At 41.6% G+C, this 22,428-nt stretch overlaps 1 protein-coding gene across 4 annotated transcripts in view; it reads right to left on the bottom strand.

Moving 5' to 3' along the window:
* Positions 1–22,428, bottom strand: part of LOC110502760 (caskin-2) — a 74,702-nt gene that overhangs the window by 14,076 nt on the left and 38,198 nt on the right. For all 4 annotated transcript variants that reach the window (XM_021581029.2, XM_021581027.2, XM_021581028.2 and 1 more), the window contains 9 exons: positions 19,797–19,848; positions 17,260–17,357; positions 16,715–16,860; positions 15,795–15,890; positions 5,090–5,214; positions 3,536–3,644; positions 2,360–2,468; positions 2,015–2,109; positions 477–594 (listed from right to left, as the gene is read on the bottom strand). In XM_021581029.2, coding sequence (XP_021436704.2) covers positions 477–594; positions 2,015–2,109; positions 2,360–2,468; positions 3,536–3,644; positions 5,090–5,214; positions 15,795–15,890; positions 16,715–16,860; positions 17,260–17,357; positions 19,797–19,848 — 948 coding nt within the window. The remainder of the gene's footprint in view (positions 1–476; positions 595–2,014; positions 2,110–2,359; positions 2,469–3,535; positions 3,645–5,089; positions 5,215–15,794; positions 15,891–16,714; positions 16,861–17,259; positions 17,358–19,796; positions 19,849–22,428) is intronic.

A 22,428-nucleotide genomic window follows, 5' to 3' on the forward strand; every position in this document is an offset into this window, starting at 1 on the left:
TTCGAGGCATGGTTCACATCAGACAATGCTTCTTGTGAATAGCAAACAAAAAATTTGGAGCGTTTTTTATAGGGCAAGACAGCTCTAACCAACATCTCCAATCTCGTGTCATTGATTGGACTCCAGGTTAGCTGACTCCTGACTCCAATTAGCTTTTGGAGTCAGGCCTAAGGGTTCAACTACTTTTTCCAACCTATGAATGTTTAAATGATGTATTTAATATAGTCAAGAAAAATACAATAATTTAGTTTAACCACACTTTGTTGGTGTATTGTTGTGACTTAGACAAAGATCAGATCAAATTTTATGACCAATTTATGCAGAAATCCAGATACTTCCAAAGGGTTCACATACTTTTTCTTGCCACTGTAAATGTGAAGGTATGTGTTTGTGGCTGCATACAGGCACGTGAGTGTCTGGTGTATACTCTATGGCATGTGTGATTTATGTGTGTGTGTGTGTGTGTGTGTGTATACCTGCTCTCCTGCTGATGACCTCCACTACAGACGGAGGGAAGTATCCAATCCGGTCCGTTCCTCTCTGGTTGTCATGAATATAACCTTTCCACCTCCCGTCCATGTGCTGCTCCAACACCTGAAATCAACCATTCATCATTCAGCATTATAGCTGTGCTATTTGTGATTATAAGTGGTTATTGGTCAACTTCTACCCACAGAATGGTTGCACCACCTGATGTGAGAGCTGTTACATTGAAGTCTAGGTCGTAGTCATTAGTGCACACAGTAGCAAACAGTTTTAGAACAATAACAAGAGTTTCTTATTGACAAGTTCAGGTAGTCCCTCCCCATTTCATTCTGTTTTCTTCTGTTTGTTAAGTGAATACAACCCTGCTTGTGCTGTACACATGAAGCCCAACATATGCATAATATCTAGTCTTCTATGCCTAATCTATCTCTATATGAGTAACGGAAATGGGCTTATTAACATTCCAATGAGGGCAGGGTGTGTGTGCAAAGCTTTTGTGTGTGTGTACAGGGTTAGAGATGGCTAGGGCAGACAGGGTTGGCACAGGACAGGGTACAGTACACAGCATCCTCACTGTGTATGTGTGCCAGGCCAGCTGAGTGGATCTATGGAAGACATGCCCCAGGGAACACTACAATAGAAGGGCTAACACACACAAACACACACACTTTCTGAGCGAGCACATACACAAACACACACACTTTCTGGTCGAGCACATACACAAACACACACACTTTCTGAGCGAGCACATACACAAACACACACACTTTCTGAGCGAGCACATACACAAACACACACACTTTCTGAGCGAGCACATACACAAACACACACACTTTCTGAGTGAGCACATACACACACACATTCTGAGCGAGCACATACACAAACACACACACTTTCTGAGCGAGCACATACACAAACACACGCAATTTCTGAGCGTGTCTTAACAAATGCCCAGAGGGGCCAAAAACAAATATCAGACAGTGTAGCTAGCACACTGAAGGAATGACACACACACATAGCTTGCAAATGGGGATGTCTCAAGCTATGGAATGCACTAACTAATGACAGACTGACAGGAGCGTGTCTTTGCCTGCTAGGTACCTCAGAACAACCTCCAACTCTACTCTAACTTCTTACACGGTGTAGTCAATTAACCCTAGACATACCGCCATCAGAGCAGCATACCTCACACCATAATTACAAACAAACCGTTGACAACAAGAGTACACCAAATTGCCACAAAACTCCACACCTCACTCCACAAACAAAACGTCCACAATGTACAGACTTACACGCTTAACAGTAGGGTACACCAAATTACCGTCAGACACTTTAAAATACCTCACACCATAACCACAAACCTCTAGAAACAAACTCACAAGTACACAGATTTCCCCCTCACAATGCAGCTACCTCAAGACAGTAGTCCTCCTCATTCAATCTAGTTCTGAAAACAGCTCAGCCTCCAGGGCAGGAACAAATGTGATTGTTTACTTTTAGGCACGAACACAGATGCATGCTAGTGTACCATAATGAGGTCTCCTGCTCGGAGGTTGAGGGCTGTAGGGTCATGAAGGTTCCAGTAGTCCTTCACCGCTCTCACCTGGAGAGACCCTAATGCTTCTAGAGAGAGAGAGAGATGATAGAGAGAGACGGAGACAGCGAGAGACAGAAAGAGAGAGAGAGAGAGAGAGGAATTACATATTATAGACCAAATCAGAACAAAGCAATACTCCCAGGGGGATAACGTCTAAAAGCATGAACTGGAGAATGCATAAGAAACAATACACCACCCTGGGGAAATATACACTGGAGCGGTAGGTCCAGAAATCCAAGAGAGTAATATGTAGGAGAGGAGGCCTATCTATCTCACCTCGCAATAGTATCTTGATGTCCTTGCTGGCTGATGTGGTGGTGAACTGGTTAACGTTGTCCAGAGCTGTCTGGTTGTACGTGTTACATAGGTTTACATCAATACCAGCCTGCATGGGCGGGCACACACACAAACACACACACACACACATCGTTAGTCTCCAAGACACAGCATGCACACACTCCCTAAAAATGATGGGTAGCTGCAGCCCATTATGGTGACTGGAGTATGGGTGAGTGGATGTGTCGAAAGGAGTGGGTGTATGGAAAGCGAATCAGCTAATTGGGCAGATGTGTTGCCATTCAAGACCATGTTGCGTGGCTGATTGGGCTGCACTATGAGTGGATAGAGGCGACCGACGCGCCGGTGTTGTGCCTGCCTTCCTACTGGGTATCACGGTCATGTCGCCAGAGGTAGCTAACATGCCATTTTTTTTTCTCTCATATGATTTTATTTCAAATAGGAAAGCAGCCTACACAAGAAATAACTAATATTGATAACCATCTAGATGTCACCTTGATACATACATACAGTCTATTGGTCAATGGGGAGGGCATGAACAGCAACTACACAGCAACAACACCGGGACACACTGGGACACAGTGCCCTTTGCTCCCACTTAACAAGCACTACTGTCTGGCAACGGTAAGCACAAGCATACAACGCATGAAGCAACAGTACACCCATCATCAATACTTAAATAAAAAAGAAACAACCGTCAGTTTTATGACTGAAAATAGCTCACATTATTTCTTAACTCCTTTGTCTGTGTCATGTTTGGATAAGACAGAAACTGCATCCAGTCTTATGCTTCTTCAGCAGATACCTCAGTGGATGGCACCCTATTCCCTATATACGTTACCTTTATTTTACTAGGCAAATCAGTCAAGAACAAATTCTTATTTTCAATGACAGCCTAGGAACAGTGCCCCCGAACAACTGCCTTGTTCGGGGGCAGAACGACAGATTTTTACCTTGTCAGCTCAGGGATTTGATCTTGCAACCTTGCAGTTACTAATCCAACACTCTAACCACTAGGCTACCTGCCGCCCCATATACAGTAGTGCACTTATTTTTTTGTCCAGAGCCTGTTGAAAGCAGTGCACTAAATAAGGAATAGGGTGCCATTTGGGATGCATCCAGTAAGGAGATTCAGATGGTAGTGTTAAGTATTACGTCCAGCAGCAGGTGCACTACTTCCGTCTTGCCATAGAGGGCAGCCTCGTGCAGAGAGGTCCCAGCCTTAGTGGCTCTGTTGATGTCTATACCAGCCTTCAGTAGCAACCTGAAAACGAAATACACACAGACAGGAGGTTTTACACACAACATACATTACTAACAACACACACACACACACACACACACACACACACACACACACACACACACACACACACACACACACACACACACACACACACACACACACACACACACACACACACACACACGAGCCCAGCTGTAGGAATGCTTAAGGTATCAGATCCAGACAGTTGTGGATGTGGTGGAGGAAATCTGGGGTTACGTCCTACATGGCAACCTATTCTCTACATAATGCATTACTTTTGACCAGGGCCCATTGCTCTGCACTATGTGGAAAATTTGGGACACAGACTGGGAACCTGGGTGTTCCTCTGGGAATGCCTGGCATGGGGAGGGAATGTCAAAGAGATTATCCACAGACTCCCACACCATTGGGAAAATAAGGGAGGGGAGGAGAGGGTAGAGGAGAAAAGAGGAGAAGAGGAGGAGAGGGTAGAGGGGAAGGAGAGGAGGGGAGAGGAGAGGAGGGGAGAGGAGGGTAGAGGAGATGAGGGTAGAGGAGGAGAGGGTAGAGGAGGAGAGGGTAGAGGAGGAGAGGAGGGTAGAGGAGATGAGGGTACAGGAGGAGATGAGGATAGAGGAGAGGAGTAGAGGAGGGTAGAGGAGGAGAGGGTAGAGGGGATAAGTAGAGGAGAGGAGTAGAGGAGAGGGGTAGAGGAGGGTAGAGGAGGAGAGGAGAGTAGAGGAGAGGAGGATAGAGGAGAGAGGAGAGGAGGGAAAAATAAGAGAGGAAGGATAGAAGAAGAGGAGAGAGAAAGAGGAGGAGGAGAGGGAAGAGCAGAGGTGAGAAGTAGGAAGCAGTGGGAAAAGAGTGGAGGAGAAAAGGAGTGAGGAGATGGAAGAAGAGGAGGAATGAAGAAAGGAGTAAAGAGGAGGAGAGCTGGTTACTCAACATCTTTATAAGAGTATACTAATCAGTATAATCATCAGTATAATAATCACATTGGGCTGAAGTAAAAGAGAAGCTGAAAACAGACTGCAAACGGACAATAATTAATAATAATAATTTTGCACGCCCAATTTTTCAGTTTTTGATTTGTTAAAAAAGTTTGAAATATCCAATAAATGTCGTTCCACTTCATGATTGTGTCCCACTTGTTGTTGATTCTTCACAAAAAAATACAGTTTTATATCTTTATGTTTGAAGCCTGAAATGTGGCAAAAGGTCGCAAAGTTCAAGGGGGCCGAATACTTTCGCAAGGCACTGTATATATATAGCAGAATGTGTAACACGGATGGAGGGAACCCCATAACCTCCTGGGAATGTGGTGATTTAAGTAGGAAGGGAATCATTAACAGCATGTAAGAGACCCTGGAGGTCATGGGGTTCGAGGGTGGATATCCCATTTACGCAATGTCAACACACACATGCACACACACACGGTCAAGGACAGCAACTCCTCTCACCTGATGATGTCTTTGTGTCCATTGCGAGCGGCCAGGTGAAGGGGTGTGTTGGAGGAGGTAGAGTCTAGACCCTCCCCCTCCAACAGAGCTACCACCATGTTACTGCTCAATAACAACTGAGCCACCTGAGAGAAAGAGAATGAGGGAGAGAGAGACAGATGGAGTGAGACAAAGAGAGACAGAGCAAGACAGAAAGACACAGAAAGACAGAAAGACACAGAGAGAGAGAGAAAGGGAGAGAGAGAGAGAGACAAGTGAGAGAGAGAATGATAGTAGAAATATAGAAGAGGTAAAGTGTAAAGGAGCCAAAGAGAGAGATGGAAGGATGGAGAAAGAGAGACATTAAACAGAGAGAGAGATAAGCTTAGTATCAGTGAAAGTCTAAATGGATACCTTTCATTTGTGTATTCCAGTGGTGGAAAAAGTACCCAATTGCCATAAAATAACTCAAGTAAAAGTGAAAGTCACCCAGTAATATAAGAGTACATATAACTGCTAATAAACTCAGCAAAAAAAGAAATGTCTCTTTTTCAGGACCCAGTCTTTCAAATATCTTCATTGTAAAGGGCTTAAACACTGTTTCCCATGCTTTTATAATGAACCATAAACCATTTCCCAGGCGTTTCTACTGACTCTGAAAAACACCAAAAGGAAGATGCCCAGGGTCCCTGCTCATCTGTGTGAACGTGCCTTAGGCATGCTGCAAGGAGGCATGAGGACTGCAGATTTGGCCAGGGCAATAAATTGCAATGTCCGTACTGTGAGACACCTAAGACAGCGCTACAGGGAGACAGGACGGACAGCTGATTGTCCTCACAGTGGCAGACCACGTGTAACAACACCTGCACAGGATCTGTACATCCAAACATCACACCTGCAGGATAGGTACAGGATGGCAACAACAACTGCCGGAGTTACACCAGGAACGCACAATCCCTCCATCAGTACTCAGACTGTCCGCAATAGGCTGAGAGAGGCTGGACTGAGGGCTTGTAGGCCTGTTGTAAGGCAGGTCCTCACCAGACATCACCGGCAACTACGTTGCCTATGGGCACAAACCTATCGTCGCTGGACCAGACAGGACTGGCAAAATGTGCTCTTCACTGATGAGTCGCGGGTTTGTCTCACCAGGGGTGATGGTCGGATTTGCGTTTATCATCGAAGGAATGAGCGTTACACCGAGGCCTGTACTCTGAAGCGGGATTGATTTGGAGGTGGAGGGTCCGTCATGGTCTGAGGCGGTGTGTCAGTCACAGCATCATCGGACTGAGCTTGTTGTCATTGCAGGATATCTCAACTCTGTGCGTTACAGGAAAGACATCCTCCTCCCTCATGTGGTATCCTTCCCGCAGGCTCATCCTGACATGACCCTCCAGCATGACAATGCAGAGCCCGGATCTCAATCCCATTGAGCACGTCTCGGGACCTGTTGGATCGGAGGGTGAGGGCTATGGCCATTCCCCCCAGAATGTCCGGGAACTTGCAGGTGCCTTGGTGGAAGAGTGGAGTAGCATCTCACAGCAAGAATTGGCAAATCTGGTGCAGTCCATGAGGAGGAGATGCACTGCAGTACAGCTGGTGGCCAAACCAGATATTGACTGTTACTTTTGATTTTGACCCCCCCTTTGTTCAGGGACACATTATTCCATTTCTGTTAGCCACATGTCTGTGGAACTTGTTCAGTTTATGTCTCAGTTGTTGAATCTTGTTATGTTCATACAAATATTTACACATGTTAAGTTTGCTAAAAAGAAACGCAGTTGACAGTGAGAGGACGTTTCTTTTTTTGCTGAGTTAATTTACTTAAGTATCAAAAGTAAAAGTATAAATAATTTCACATTCTTTATATTAAGAAAACCAAACTGCACAAATTCCTTGTTATTTAAATTTACGGATAGCGAGGGGAACATTCCAACACTCAGACTTCATGTGTTTAGTGAGTCCATCAGATCAGAGGCAGTAGGGGTGACCAGGGATGTTCTCTTGATAAGTGTGTGAACTGGACCATTTTCCTGTCCTGCTAAGCATTCGAAATATAACGAGTACTTTTGGTTATCAGGGATGTATGGAGTAAAATGTACATTGTTTTCTTAAGGAATGTTGGGAAGTAAAAGTAAAAGTAAAAGTTGTCAAAAATATCATTAGTAAAGTACAGATACCCCCCAAAACGACTTAAGTAGTACTTTAAAGTATTTTTACTTAAATACTTTACACCACTTGTGTATTTCATACATGTACATTTTATGGGGCAACCTAAGTGCACATAAAACCTGCCTAGCAACTGTCCATGCGCTGGGTGTCTAAAGATACCCCTATTACCGTAACAAAGACGCTTACTGAGAGGGGGAGAAGGAGAGGGAAAGGGGGAAAAGAGAGAGAGACTACAGTAATAAAGACCTTAACTGACTCAGCGTTACAGCCTAAAGCCTGTTGTTATGCTATTCACAGGGCCAGAAGATTACTGACGTGTCTGTCTGTCTTGCGTGCGTGCGTGCGTAAATTCAACTTTGGCTAAACCTAAAAAAGAAAACAACTAAAAAACAGGGACAACTGTAACAGAGAAACATACTGCACTGCAAAATGTATCTCACTCGTGTGTGTGTGTGTGTGTGTGTGTGTGTACGCCTGTGTGCATGCATCGGTGTGTGTGTTTGTGTGAGAGAGTGTGTATGTGCGTGCGTGTATGCGCGTTTGTGTGTGCCTGTCCGGGGAGCAGAACCGAAACCCATTTCCCTTTAGCTGAAACAGGCTTATTTTAGCTGCTAGTTCAGTTTAGCTGCTAGTTCATTTTAGCTGGTAATTCATCTAAGCTATGTGAGATGTTTGACATTGGCCTACCCCCTCTATCCATCACACACCCTCTATCCCTCTACCCCCTCTATCCATCACACACCCTCTATCCCTCTACCCCCTCTATCCCTCTACCCCCTCTATCCATCACACACCCGCTATCTCTCTACCCCCTCTATCCATCACACACCCTCTATCCCTCTACCCCCTCTATCCCTCTACCCCCTCTATCCATCACACACCCTCTATCCCTCTACCCCCTCTATCCCTCTACCCCCTCTAACCCCCCACACACCCTCTGTGAGACATGGACAAATACACACACACTATCACCACTTACACTGGCCTTTGATCATTGTAATGTCTATGGGATGTGCATGTTAAGTGTGGGTTAAACAGGGAGGTATTGTGGCATATGCACTGCTCAAAAAAATAAAGGGAACACTTAAACAACACAATGTAACTCCAAGTCAATCACACTTCTGTGAAATCAAACTGTCCACTTAAGAAGCAACACTGATTGACAAAACATTTCACATGCTGTTGTTCAAATGGAATAGACAACAGGTGGAAATTATAGGCAATTAGCAAGACACCCCCAATAAAGGAGTGGTTCTGAAGGTGGTGACCACAGACCACTTCTCAGTTCCTATGCTTCCTGGCTGATGTTTTGGTCACTTTTGAATGCTGGCGGTGCTTTCACTCTAGTGGTAGCATGATACGGAGTCTACAACCCACATAAGTGGCTCAGGTAGTGCAGCTCATCCAGGATGGCACATCAATGCAAGCCGTGGCAAGAAGGTTTACTGTGTCTGTCAGCGTAGTGTCCAGAGCATGGAGGCGCTACCAGGAGACAGGCCGGTACATCAGGAGACGTGGAGGAGGCCGTAGGAGGGCAACAACCCAGCAGCAGGACCGCTACCTCCGCCTTTGTGCAAGGAGGAGCAGGAGGAGCACTGCCAGAGCCCTGCAAAATGACCTCCAGCAGGCCACAAATGTGCATGTGTCTGCTCAAACGGTCAGAAACAGACTCCATGAGGGTGGTATGTTGTGCTTACAGCCCAACACCGTGCAGGATGTTTGGCATTTGCCAGAGAACACCAAGATTGGCAAATTCGCCACTGGCGCCCTGTGCTCTTTACAGATGAAAGCAGGTTCACACTGAGCACATGTGACAGACGTGACAGAGTCTGGAGATGCCGTGGAGAACGTTCTGCTGCCTGCAACATCCTCCAGCATGACCGGTTTGGTGGTGGGTCAGTCATGGTGTGGGGTGGCATTTATTTGGGGGGCCGCACAGCCCTCCATGTGCTCGCCAGAGGTAGCCTGACTGCCATTAGGTACCGAGATGAGATCCTCAGACCCCTTGTGAGACCATATGCTGGTGCGGTTGGGCCTGGGTTCCTCCTAATGCAAGACAATGCTAGACCTCATGTGGCTGGAGTGTGTCAGCAGTTCCTGCAAGAGGAAGGCATTGATGCTATGGACTGACCCGCCCGTTCCCCAGACCTGAATCCAATTGAGCACATCTGGGACATCATGTCTCGCTCCATCCACCAACGCCACGTTGCACCACAGACTGTCCAGGAGTTGGCGGGTGCTTTAGTCCAGGTCTGGGAGGAGATCCCTCAGGAGACCATCCGCCACCACATCAGGAGCATGCCCAGGCGTTATAGGGAGGTCATACAGGCACGTGGAGGCCACACACACTACTGAGCCTCATTTTGACTTGTTTTAAGGACATTATATCAAAGTTGGATCAGCCTGTAGTGTGGTTTTCCACTTTAATTTTGAGTGTGACTCCAAATCCAGACCTCCATGGGTTGATAAATTTGATTTTCATTGATCATTTTTGTGTGATTTTGTTGTCAGCACATTCAACTATGTAAAGAAAAAAGTATTTAATAAGAATATTTCATTCATTCAGATCTAGGATGTGTTATTTTAGTGTTCCCTTTATTTTTTTGAGCAGTGTATATCTACAGTTTATTACAGTTTTTCTCAATCGCGTACACACATTTTTTGGTACAACATTTTCAATTTTCAAAACAGAGTTCACAAGACACAGAAGTTTTTGGCCTTTTGCAAAACAAAATGCGTTTTCAAAATGTAGTTGCCTTCTCAAATATATACATTCATCAAAACTATATTATACCGTCACAATACATTCATCAAAACTATATTATATCGTCATAATACATTCATCAAAACTATATTATACAGTCATAATAGATGCATCAAAACTATATTATACCGTCATAATAGATTCATCAAAACTATATTATATCGTCATAATACATTCATCAAAACTATATTATACCGTCATAATACATTCATCAAAACTATATTATACCGTCATAATAGATGCATCAAAACTATATTATACCGTCATAATACATTCATCAAAACTATATTATACCGTCATAATACATTCATCAAAACTATATTATACCGTCATAATAGATGCATCAAAACTATATTATACCGTCATAATACATTCATCAAAACTATATTATACCGTCATAATATATTCATCAAAACTATATTATACCGTCATAATACATTCATCAAAACTATATTATACCGTCATAATAGATGCATCAAAACTATATTATACCGTCATAATATATTCATCAAAACTATATTATACCGTCATAATACATTCATCAAAACTATATTATACCGTCATAATAGATTCATCAAAACTATATTATACCGTCATAATAGATGCATCAAAACTATATTATACAGTCATAATACATTCATCAAAACTATATTATACCGTCATAATAGATTCATCAAAACTATATTATACCGTCATAATAGATGCATCAAAACTATATTATACAGTCATAATACATTCATCAAAACTATATTATACCGTCATAATATATTCATCAAAACTATATTATACCGTCATAATAGATGCATCAAAACTATATTATACCGTCATAATACATTCATCAAAACTATATTATACCGTCATAATACATTCATCAAAACTATATTATACCGTCATAATAGATTCATCAAAACTATATTATACCGTCATAATACATTCATCAAAACTATATTATACCGTCATAATAGATGCATCAAAACTATATTATACCGTCATAATACATTCATCAAAACTATATTATACCGTCATAATACATTCATCAAAACTATATTATACCGTCATAATAGATTCATCAAAACTATATTATACCGTCATAATACATTCATCAAAACTATATTATACCGTCATAATACATTCATCAAAACTATATTATACCGTCATAATAGATGCATCAAAACTATATTATACCGTCATAATACATTCATCAAAACTATATTATACCGTCATAATACATTCATTAAAACTATATTATACCGTCATAATACATTCATCAAAACTATATTATACCGTCATAATAGATGCATCAAAACTATATTATACAGTCATAATAGATGCATCAAAACTATATTATACAGTCATAATACATTCATCAAAACTATATTATACCGTCATAATAGATTCATCAAAACTATATTATACCGTCATAATACATTCATCAAAACTATATTATACCGTCATAATACATTCATCAAAACTATATTATACCGTCATAATAGATGCATCAAAACTATATTATACCGTCATAATAGATGCATCAAAACTATATTATACCGTCATAATACATTCATCAAAACTATATTATACCGTCATAATAGATGCATCAAAACTATATTATACCGTCATAATAGATGCATCAAAACTATATTATACCGTCATAATACATTCATCAAAACTATATTATACCGTCATAATAGATGCATCAAAACTATATTATACCGTCATAATACATTCATCAAAACTATATTATACCGTCATAATAGATGCATCAAAACTATATTATACCGTCATAATAGATGCATCAAAACTATATTATACCGTCATAATATATTCATCAAAACTATATTATACCGTCATAATACATTCATCAAAACTATATTATACCGTCATAATAGATGCATCAAAACTATATTATACCGTCATAATACATTCATCAAAACTATATTATACCGTCATAATATATTCATCAAAACTATATTATACCGTCATAATATATTCATCAAAACTATATTATACCGTCATAATACATTCATCAAAACTATATTATACCGTCATAATATATTCATCAAAACTATATTATACCGTCATAATATATTCATCAAAACTATATTATACCGTCATAATACATTCATCAAAACTATATTATACCGTCATAATATATTCATCAAAACTATATTATACCGTCATAATACATTCATCAAAACTATATTATACCGTCATAATAGATGCATCAAAACTATATTATACCGTCATAATACATTCATCAAAACTATATTATACCGTCATAATAGATGCATCAAAACTATATTATACCGTCATAATACATTCATCAAAACTATATTATACCGTCATAATACATTCATCAAAACTATATTATACCGTCATAATAGATGCATCAAAACTATATTATACCGTCATAATACATTCATCAAAACTATATTATACCGTCATAATAGATGCATCAAAACTATATTATACCGTCATAATAGATTCATCAAAACTATATTATACCGTCATAATAGATGCATCAAAACTATATTATACCGTCATAATACATTCATCAAAACTATATTATACAGTCATAATAGATTCATCAAAACTATATTATACCGTCATAATAGATGCATCAAAACTATATTATACCGTCATAATACATTCATCAAAACTATATTATACCGTCATAATACATTCATCAAAACTATATTATACCGTCATAATATATTCATCAAAACTATATTATACCGTCATAATAGATTCATCAAAACTATATTATAACTGCCTGCCAAAAGATTAACGCAACCTTTTTTATTTATTTTTTTAAATCTACTTTTACCCAGTAGATCAATACATTTTCTAAGCGGTCACCAAATCATGATGATCAAAATTGGAAGTACATCTATCCAAAGCTGCAGAATTATGGGAAATTACTCTCCTTTTTTGCATATCTCACTAAACAAATGTAATACACATCCAATCAAATATTATTCCAATAAAAAAATAAGCACATTGTGAGCAGGGTTCATTTAGGATTCATTAATCACAATCCAATTCCATGTATTCAATACAAAGGCTGGTTTGCTCATCATTTTGTAGACATTCCATTGGCACAAGGAGACACTATCCACAACAGAAATAAGGAAAGGTGAATACAATGGAGGAACACAACTGACATGAATGTATAGGCCTCAATCCACACCAAAGCAAAGCTCTGTAATGGAATGTTGAAGATGATGAATTTTATTCTCTGCGTGTCTGCATGTCCGGACTATTGTAAAAAAATCTGAACAATTAGACGGTCCCCATTGCCTAGAGATCTTTCCTGGCTACCCCTACCCCGGTCAACAGCTCTGCACCCCCACATCAACTTGCCAAAGCCTCCCCCATTTCTACTTCACACAAATCCAGACAGCTGATGTTCTGAAAGAGCTGCAATATCTGGATCCCTACAAATCAGCTGGGCTAGACAATCTGGACCCTCTCTTTCTAAAACTTTCCAACGCAATTGTTGCAACCCCTATTACTAGCCTGTTCAACCTCTCTTTCGTATCGTCTGAGATCCCTAAAGATTGGAAAGATGCCGCGGTCATCCCCCTCTTCAAAGGGGGTGACACTCTAGACCCAAACTGTTACAGACCTATATCTATCCTACCCTGCCTATCTAAAGTCTTCAAAAGCCAAGTTAACAAACAGATCACTGACCATTTCGAATCCCACCGTACCTTCTCCGCTATGCAATCTTTTTTTCCGAGCTGGTCATGGGTGCACCTCAGCCACGTTCAAGGTGAAGGTACGAAGGTACGGTGGGATTCGAAATGGTCGGTGATCTGTTTGTTAACTTTGCTTTAGTTGGTTCACCAACTACTTCTCAGATAGAGTTCAGTGTGTCAAATTGGAGGGCCTGTTGTCCGGACCTCTGGCAGTCTCTATGGGGGTGCCACAGGGTTCAATTCTCGGGCCGACTCTTTTCTCTGTATACATCAATGATGTTGGTGATTCTCTGCTCCACCATTCTGTATACATCTGTCTCTTCTTTGGACACTGTGTTAACTAACCTCCAGACAAGCTTCAACGCCATACAACACTCCTTCCGTGGCCTCAACAGCTCTAAAATGCAAGCAAAACTAAATACATGCTCTTCAACTGATCACTGCCTGCACCCGCTTCTCTAGCATCACTACTCTGGACGGTACTGACATAGAATATGTGGACAACTACAAATACCTAGATGTCTGGTTAGACTGTAAAGATGTCTGGTTAGACTGTAAACTCTCCTTCCAGACTCACATTAAGCATCTCCAATCCAAAATTAAATCTAGAATCGGCTTCCTATTTTGCAACAAAGCATCCTTCACTCATGCTGCCAAACATACCCTCGTAAAACTGACTATTCTACCGATCTTTGACTTTGGCGATGTCATCTACAAAATAGCCTCCAACACTACTCAGCAAATTGGATGCAGTCTATCACAGTGCCATCCGTTTTGTCACCAAAGCCCCATATACTACCTACCACTGTGACCTGTACGCTCTCGTTGGCTGGTCCTCACTTCATTTTCGTTGCCAAACCCACTGGCTACAGGTTATCTACAAGTCACTGCTATGTAAAGCCCCACCTTATCTCAGCTCACTGGTCACCATAGCAGCGCCCACCCGTAGCACGTGCTCCAGCAGGTATATTTATTTCACTGGTCACCCCCAAAGCCAACTTCTACTTTGGCCGCCTTTCCTTCCAGTTCTCTGCTACCAATGACCGGAACGAATTGCAAAAATCACTGAAGCTGGAGACTTATATCTCCCTCACTAACTTTAAGCATCAGCTGTCAGAGCAGCTTACCGATCATTGCACTTGTACATAGCACATCTGTAAATAGCCCACCCAACTACCTCATCCCCATATTGTTATTCTTTGTTTGCTCCTTTGCACCCCAGTATCTCTACTTGCACATTCATTTCTGCACATCTATCACTCCAGTGTTTAATTGCTAAATTGTAATTATTTCGCCACTATGGCATATTCATTGCCTTACCTCCCTAATCTTACTACATTTGCACACGCTGTATATAGACTTTTCTATTGTGTTATTGACTGTACGTTTGTTTATCCCATGTGTAACTCTGGGTTATTTGTGTCGCACTGCTTTGCTCTATCTTGGCTAGGTCGCAGTTGTAAATGAGAACTTGTCCTCAACTGGCCTACCTGGTTAAATAAAGGTAAAATAAAAATAAATTGTACTTGGTATGATACTGATGGGATGCTTTAGAATTTCATGCAGTAGTATTTACTGATTGCCGGAAACAGTGAATACTATTGCACACATTTCTCTTCTGATGAAAATAACGTGTTAATATTCTGTGAACATAACACTTAACAGTGCATTTTGTAGTCACTGGTGACATTTGTATTTAATGTTTTTCAAAATGTGGTCTAAGATATGCAAGTCAGATACAAGGGCAAGAAAAGGATCCGAAGTTCTGTAAATGTATTTGAACATTTGATCATTGCTGTTCTGCTATAGATACGTTTCAACAGATCCAAAAAGTGCTTGTACGCGATTGAGAAAAACTGTAACTAGCATATAAGAAAATATGTCCTTTAGTGAAGGCGGGTGGGTGGAGATGTAGGAGGAACATTATCTAACACATGAAAACCATGAGTTAGGTGTGTTTGATACCTTTCCATACTATCCATTCCATTCATTGCAATGAGCCCGTCCTCCTACATCTCTACCCACCAGCCTCCTCTGCCACACACACATATGCTTACCATAAAATACACAAACACACTCACTGACTCACCTTGAGTCTGCCAAACTCGCAGGCCAGGTCCAGAGGGGTCTTGTTGGCTTTGTTCAACAGACATGGATTAGACTGGTGCTGGAGTAACATCTCAGACTGATGGAGAGAGTGGGGAGGAGAGAGAGAGAGAGAGAGAGGAGGTAAATAAACATAACATTCTGACATTTCATCACCACAGCAAGCAGAGAGAGGCATCAGGATCTTAGCTCAGGGCTAAAGAAGTAGTCCTAACAGGGCTTCCATTACTAGGGTCAGTAAATTCCCTGGTTTTCCCGAAATCCCGGTTGGAGGATTCCCGGAATCAGAAGGGAATAAGCAGGAAATCCAGATTCCTCCAACCAAGACTTTTATAGAAAATTCTTGTAATTTTGCGACCCTATCCATTACAGAGAAATACCTCTGGCTTTGTTAATGTTCCTGCTTTGTCCACACACAATACAATACAATACCATACCTCAGTAGTCTCCATAACCAGTTATGCTGCTGCGTGTATGTTTGTGCGTTTCGTGTGTGTGTGCATGTGTGTGGGTGCGTGTTGGTGTGTGTGTGAACACACCTCTCAGGTAGACTCCCTACTTGTGTATTAAAGACACCCAATACACATATTCCTCCTTCCTCCCATTAGTCTCAATATGTCACCCAGGGAACCCACTGCTGACCTGATCATGTCATGTAGTTACTATAGAGCCCTCTCTTTTCACTCACCCTGACACCTAACGTACACAATCTGTGTCACACTGTCACACCTGAAAACACTATATATACACTGATACTGAGTGAAGGTGTGTGTGGTGAGGCCTCTTACCAGTGTGCAATCCTTCCAAATATTGAACCATGTCTCTGAGTTGATAAGGGTCAATTGTGTGTGTGTGTGCGTGCATGTGTCTGTCTGCGTTTGTGTGTTCATTGTGTGTACTCACCACCTGGTAGTGTCCATACTGTGCAGACAGGTGTAGAGGTATCTGTCCGTCTTGTGACGGTGTGTTAACTGATGCGCCAGCTCTTAGTAGCAGCAACACAGAGTCAGCTTTACCCTGCCACGCTGCATAGTGGAGCGGACGCATACCTAGAGAGAGAGACAGAGAGACAGAGAGAGACAGAAGTAGGGAGGGAGAGAGAGAGAAAGAGGTAGGGAGGGAGGCAGAGAGGAGATGGAAGAAGAGAGAGAAATAAAAATAGTAAAAAAAGAACAAGAGAAGGTTAGTTAGGAAAATATAGAGTTGAAAAGAGATAGACAGAGGGGAGTCCAACAAGAATCCCATGAAAGCTCATGAAGGAGCCAAACAATGTAAGGTGTAATCCAGGACTGGCTTTTGTTCTGTTTGCCAAAACAAGTGGCAGAGTGACCGCTTTGGAGTGTTTTCGAATCCCAGATTGCCCCTTTAATGACTTGTGCTGTTGTATTACCTGTTAATAACTGTTCATAAGTGTTTATACCTACTTATAAGAGCTTATAACTTCTCACCATTGGTGTCTTTGATGTCCACAGTGGCTTGAGCCTCCAGTAGTAGAGACAGCAGTTCAGTGGTGCCCGTTAGAGCTGCATGGTGTAATGCTGAAAACCTGGGGAAGAGAGAGAGATAAAGAGAGGTGGGGGGTAGAGAGAGAGAGAGAGACGGGGAGAGGGACAGAGAGAGAGAGAGAGAGATGGAGCATTAATATTGTTCCATCCACTCTGTTGTTACTACTACAGTAATTGTCTAGAAATATTCTGGAAGCGTGTGCAGCCTCCATACTCCAAACAGACTCTATATTTCCAGTACTGTCCAACAGTGCCTGGTGTAAGGAGTCCTTCCCCTCTTAGGTAGTTGTGGAGGTTTTCCAGGGTGAAATGAGTCTGCCATAGTCTGGACAGAGAGACTATAAATCTACCTGATGACTTTACAGGAGGTGAGCCTTCATCAGAACACACTAGCAGATGATGGCAGGATGGTGTGTGTGTGCGTTTGTTTGTGTGTGTGTGTCAGGGGGCAGTATATCCCACGAGGGACAAATTAAATGCATAAATTTGGGCCCTTCATTCCTGGAGAGCAGGGTGTTCTAGACAACAGTCAACTGTTGAATTACTGCCAGCCATGGAACACAGACACCTCCACTGTTCCAGCTCCAACCTTAAACCAAGGACCTGGGTCCAAACATAGCCATCTATACAGGGTACAAACTCTGACCAAGGTGCGTCCCAAATGGCAACCTATTCCCTATGTGGGCCCTGGTCAAAAGTAGTGCTCCATTCAGGTAATAGGGTGCCATTTAAGATGCCACCCAAGAACCACAACATCCCTATCAATTTAGTATCAATAAGCTGGGAGGAAAATGTATTTGGTTTTTAGTATTTAAACTCAAGTATGGGAGAGTACTATGAAATGTGCTTGTGCATAGGTATGTGTGTGTGTCAGGGGACTGGGTTCAGTGCTGGTTCACTGAATACCTGGAGTATCAAGGACAGTAATACAGCACTCACTCAGAGCTGTTCTTCTAAAATACAAGTCATTAGAAGACGCTTTTATGCAAAGCGATTTACAGTCATACATTTTACGTACAGGTGGTCCCGGGAATCAAACCCCACTTCTGGCATTGCAAGTGCCATGCTCTGCCAACTGAGCTACAGAAGACCACGCACACAAGCTCTGATTATTTCATATCCACTTAAAAAACTATATTCTGTGAATCTGTGACGATGGTTGGGAATGGGATCCAGTCATGTAAGGTCTGAGTGTGTATGGCTGCATCCCAAATGGCATCCTATTCCCCTAGGGGTCCTGGTGAGAAATAGGACCCTACATAGGGAACCATTTAGGATGAAGCCTGAGTGTGTGTATCAGTATCTGACTGCTGATTTCCAGACTTGAAGGCACAATGTTTGGACCTGCCGGGTATTTAGTCAGATACACATCCATCCATCTATCCAACTATGTCTCATCTGTCTGTTTTCACTCCTTTATTTATTTCTTTACAACCGTGTGTATCTCTCACTCCAACTTTCACTTTTACTTGAGTCCTTTTCTGTTAAGGTATCTTTACTTTAACTCAAGTATGACAATTGGGTACTTTTTCCACCACTGGAATACACAAAGGAAAGGTATCCATTTAGACTTTCACTGATACTAAGCTTATCTCTCTCTCTGTTTAATGTCTCTCTTTCTCCATCCTTCCATCTCTCTCATTGCCTCCTTTACTCTCTCTCTCTCTCTCTCTCTCTCTCTCTCTCTCTCTCTCTCTCCCTCTCCCTCTCTCTCCCTCTCTCTCCCTCTCTCTCCCTCTCTCTCCCTCTCTCTCCCTCTCTCTCCCTCCCTCCCTCCCTCCCTCCCTCCCTCCCTCCCTCCCTCCCTCCCTCCGCTGACAGAGTGTTGACTCATGGTGACTGGTCACTGTTAGCTCACCTCTCATTTCTTCCTTTCAGTCTCTCAGCACCACTATCATATATCACATCCCCCTCTCTCTTAAACAAATACACACCCACACACAGTCTGGTCTGTCTGTGTACAGGTGTGACTGGGTGGTGAGTAAATCTACATCGACACAAGATACAGATTAAATAACCGACCACAGGCCACACCAGGTATGTACTTTCAATAGTCACATTAGCGATAATGACCATGTCAATCAAACTAAATGTTATTGAGTGAGTCTTGCTCTACAAACATTGATTGCATTCCTCTGAGAAAAGAAAGTGTTCAGAGAGGAAAAACTACAAGTCCATCTAACTGACTCACGTACCTCAGTAAACAAAGACTAATGCTTGCTAGGCTTGGGCGGTATACCGTATACTGGGGTATTTTGAAATATACGGCAGGTCAATTTATCCCCAGCTCAGGGTTCCAAGCTATACATTTGGTTTGTTAACTTAATAGCTAAGTGGCTAACTAAAAAAAAAAATCTAGTGGCTAAAAAAGAAAGAAAATAGTGCCCCTTGTGTGCACTGTCGGTAATAATGGTACAGGAACGGTATAAAGTTATGAAAATCTGGATACCACCCAACGCATGCACACACTAATGTCTTACCCATCTGAGTCCTGATAGTTGATGTTCAGCCTCTTTGTGGAACTCAGCAACTCTGAAAAACAAAAGGAGGGAGGGAAGGAAGGAAGGAGGGAAAAACAACATAAGGACATATTTGTCTTTTCAACAGAATGCCTTAGTGAGCTTCCATCATGGAAAGGTCTCTGCTCACGTTTCTCTTTTTTCGCTTTTTCTTCATCACTCGTTCCTGAAATAACAAGTCAGAATCATTGGAGGATGCTCCCCAAACTCTTTCTCTCTCTTCGATTTCATATGGTATTATGACAGAAATTTGCCAGCTGACAAATTACATCTCAGTAATTCCCTATGAGAATGAAACACAGCAATTCAACCTTCTTACTTGGCTTTTAGTCTGGCTCCAGATCTGTTGCTGAAGCAAACTCCTCTCTGGTGTTTTTATCCGCTACAATTGCAAACAAATATAAAGTAAAAATCAAAAATGATTGGTGCCCTTGATAAAGATGAGCAAAAAAGACTGTATGAAATAAATAATACAAATACTGAGCTATATTGTATGCACATAAAATGTGGATTATACAGTGACCTCCAAAAGTATAGGGACAGTGACACATTTGTATTTGAAATTATACAATGACTATGAGGTTAAAGTGCAGACTGTCAGCTTTAATCTGAGGCTATTTTCATCCATTACAGCACTTTTTGTACATAGTCCCCCCATTTTAGGGTACCAGAATTATTGAGACAAATTCACATACAGCATGTGTATTAAAGTAGTCAAAAGTTGAGTATTTGGTCCCATATTCCTAGCACGCAAGCTTGAATGCATTTGGATGCATTTGCATATATGTGCCCAATAGAAATGAATGGTAAATCATGTAGTGTCATTTTGGAGTCACTTTTATTGTAAATAAGAATAGAGCATGTTTCTAAACACTCCTACATTAATGTGGATGCTACCATGATTACGGATTGTCCTGAATGACTCGTAAATAATGATGAGTGAGAAAGTTAAAGATGCCATTTTAATGTAATGGTGAGAGGTTAGCATGTCTTGGCGGTATACTATTTGTGCGTCTGTAACTTTCTCATTCAATGGGGCGGCAGGGTAGCCTAGTGGTTAGAGTGTTGGACTAGTAACCGGAAGGTTGCGAGTTCAAACCCCCGAGCTGACAAGGTACAAATCTGTCGTTCTGCCCCTGAACAGGCAGAACAACCCACTGTTCCCAGGCCGTCATTGAAAATAAGAATTTGTTCTTAACTGACTTGCCTGGTTAAATAAAGGTTAAATAAAAAATAAATAAATAAAAATTCAAGAAGAATACATATGTTGAGTGTACAAAACATTAAGAATACCTTCCTAATATTGAGTCACACACCCCTTTTGCACTCTGAACAGCCTCAATTCGTTGGGCCTTGGACTCTGCAAGGTGTTGAAAACGTTCCACAGGGATGTTGGCCCATGTTGACTCCAATGCTTCCAACAGTTGTGTCCAAATGGGTTGGATGTTATTTGGGTGGTGGACCATTCTTGATACACATGGGAAACTGTTGAGCATGGGGGTGGGGCGGCTACGAAGCTAACATATCGAATTGTTTTAAGATGGTCAGACCATGGAACATTTAGCCATTTGATTTGGAATTTTACGACCCCTTTAGGTATCAAAAAATATACAGTGCCTTGCGAAAGTATTCGGCCCCCTTGAACTTTGCGACCTTTTGCCACATTTCAGGCTTCAAACATAAAGATATAAAACTGTATTTTTTTGTGAAGAATCAACAACAAGTGGGACACAATCATGAAGTGGAACGACATTTATTGGATATTTCAAACTTTTTTAACAAATCAAAAACTGAAAAATTCGGCGTGCAAAATTATTCAGCCCCCTTAAGTTAATACTTTGTAGCGCCACCTTTTGATGCGATTACAGCTGTAAGTCGCTTGGGGTATGTCTCTATCAGTTTTGCACATCGAGAGACTGAAATATTTTCCCATTCCTCCTTGCAAAACAGCTCGAGCTCAGTGAGGTTGGATGGAGAGCATTTGTGAACAGCAGTTTTCAGTTCTTTCCACAGATTCTCGATTGGATTCAGGTCTGGACTTTGACTTGGCCATTCTAACACCTGGATATGTTTATTTTTGAACCATTCCATTGTAGATTTTGCTTTATGTTTTGGATCATTGTCTTGTTGGAAGACAAATCTCCGTTCCAGTCTCAGGTTTTTTGCAGACTCCATCAGGTTTTCTTCCAGAATGGTCCTGTATTTGGCTCCATCCATCTTCCCATCAATTTTAACCATCTTCCCTGTCCCTGCTGAAGAAAAGCAGGCCCAAACCATGATGCTGCCACCACCATGTTTGACAGTGGGGATGGTGTGTTCAGCTGTGTTGCTTTTACGCCAAACATAACGTTTTGCATTGTTGCCAAAAAGTTCAATTTTGGTTTCATCTGACCAGAGCACCTTCTTCCACATGTTTGGTGTGTCTCCCAGGTGGCTTGTGGCAAACTTTAAACGACACTTTTTATGGATATCTTTAAGAAATGGCTTTCTTCTTGCCACTCTTCCATAAAGGCCAGATTTGTGCAATATACGACTGATTGTTGTCCTATGGACAGCGTCTCCCACCTCAGCTGTAGATCTCTGCAGTTCATCC

Source organism: Oncorhynchus mykiss, chromosome 23 (genome assembly GCF_013265735.2).
Source record: "Oncorhynchus mykiss isolate Arlee chromosome 23, USDA_OmykA_1.1, whole genome shotgun sequence".
Classification (NCBI taxonomy): domain Eukaryota; kingdom Metazoa; phylum Chordata; class Actinopteri; order Salmoniformes; family Salmonidae; genus Oncorhynchus; species Oncorhynchus mykiss.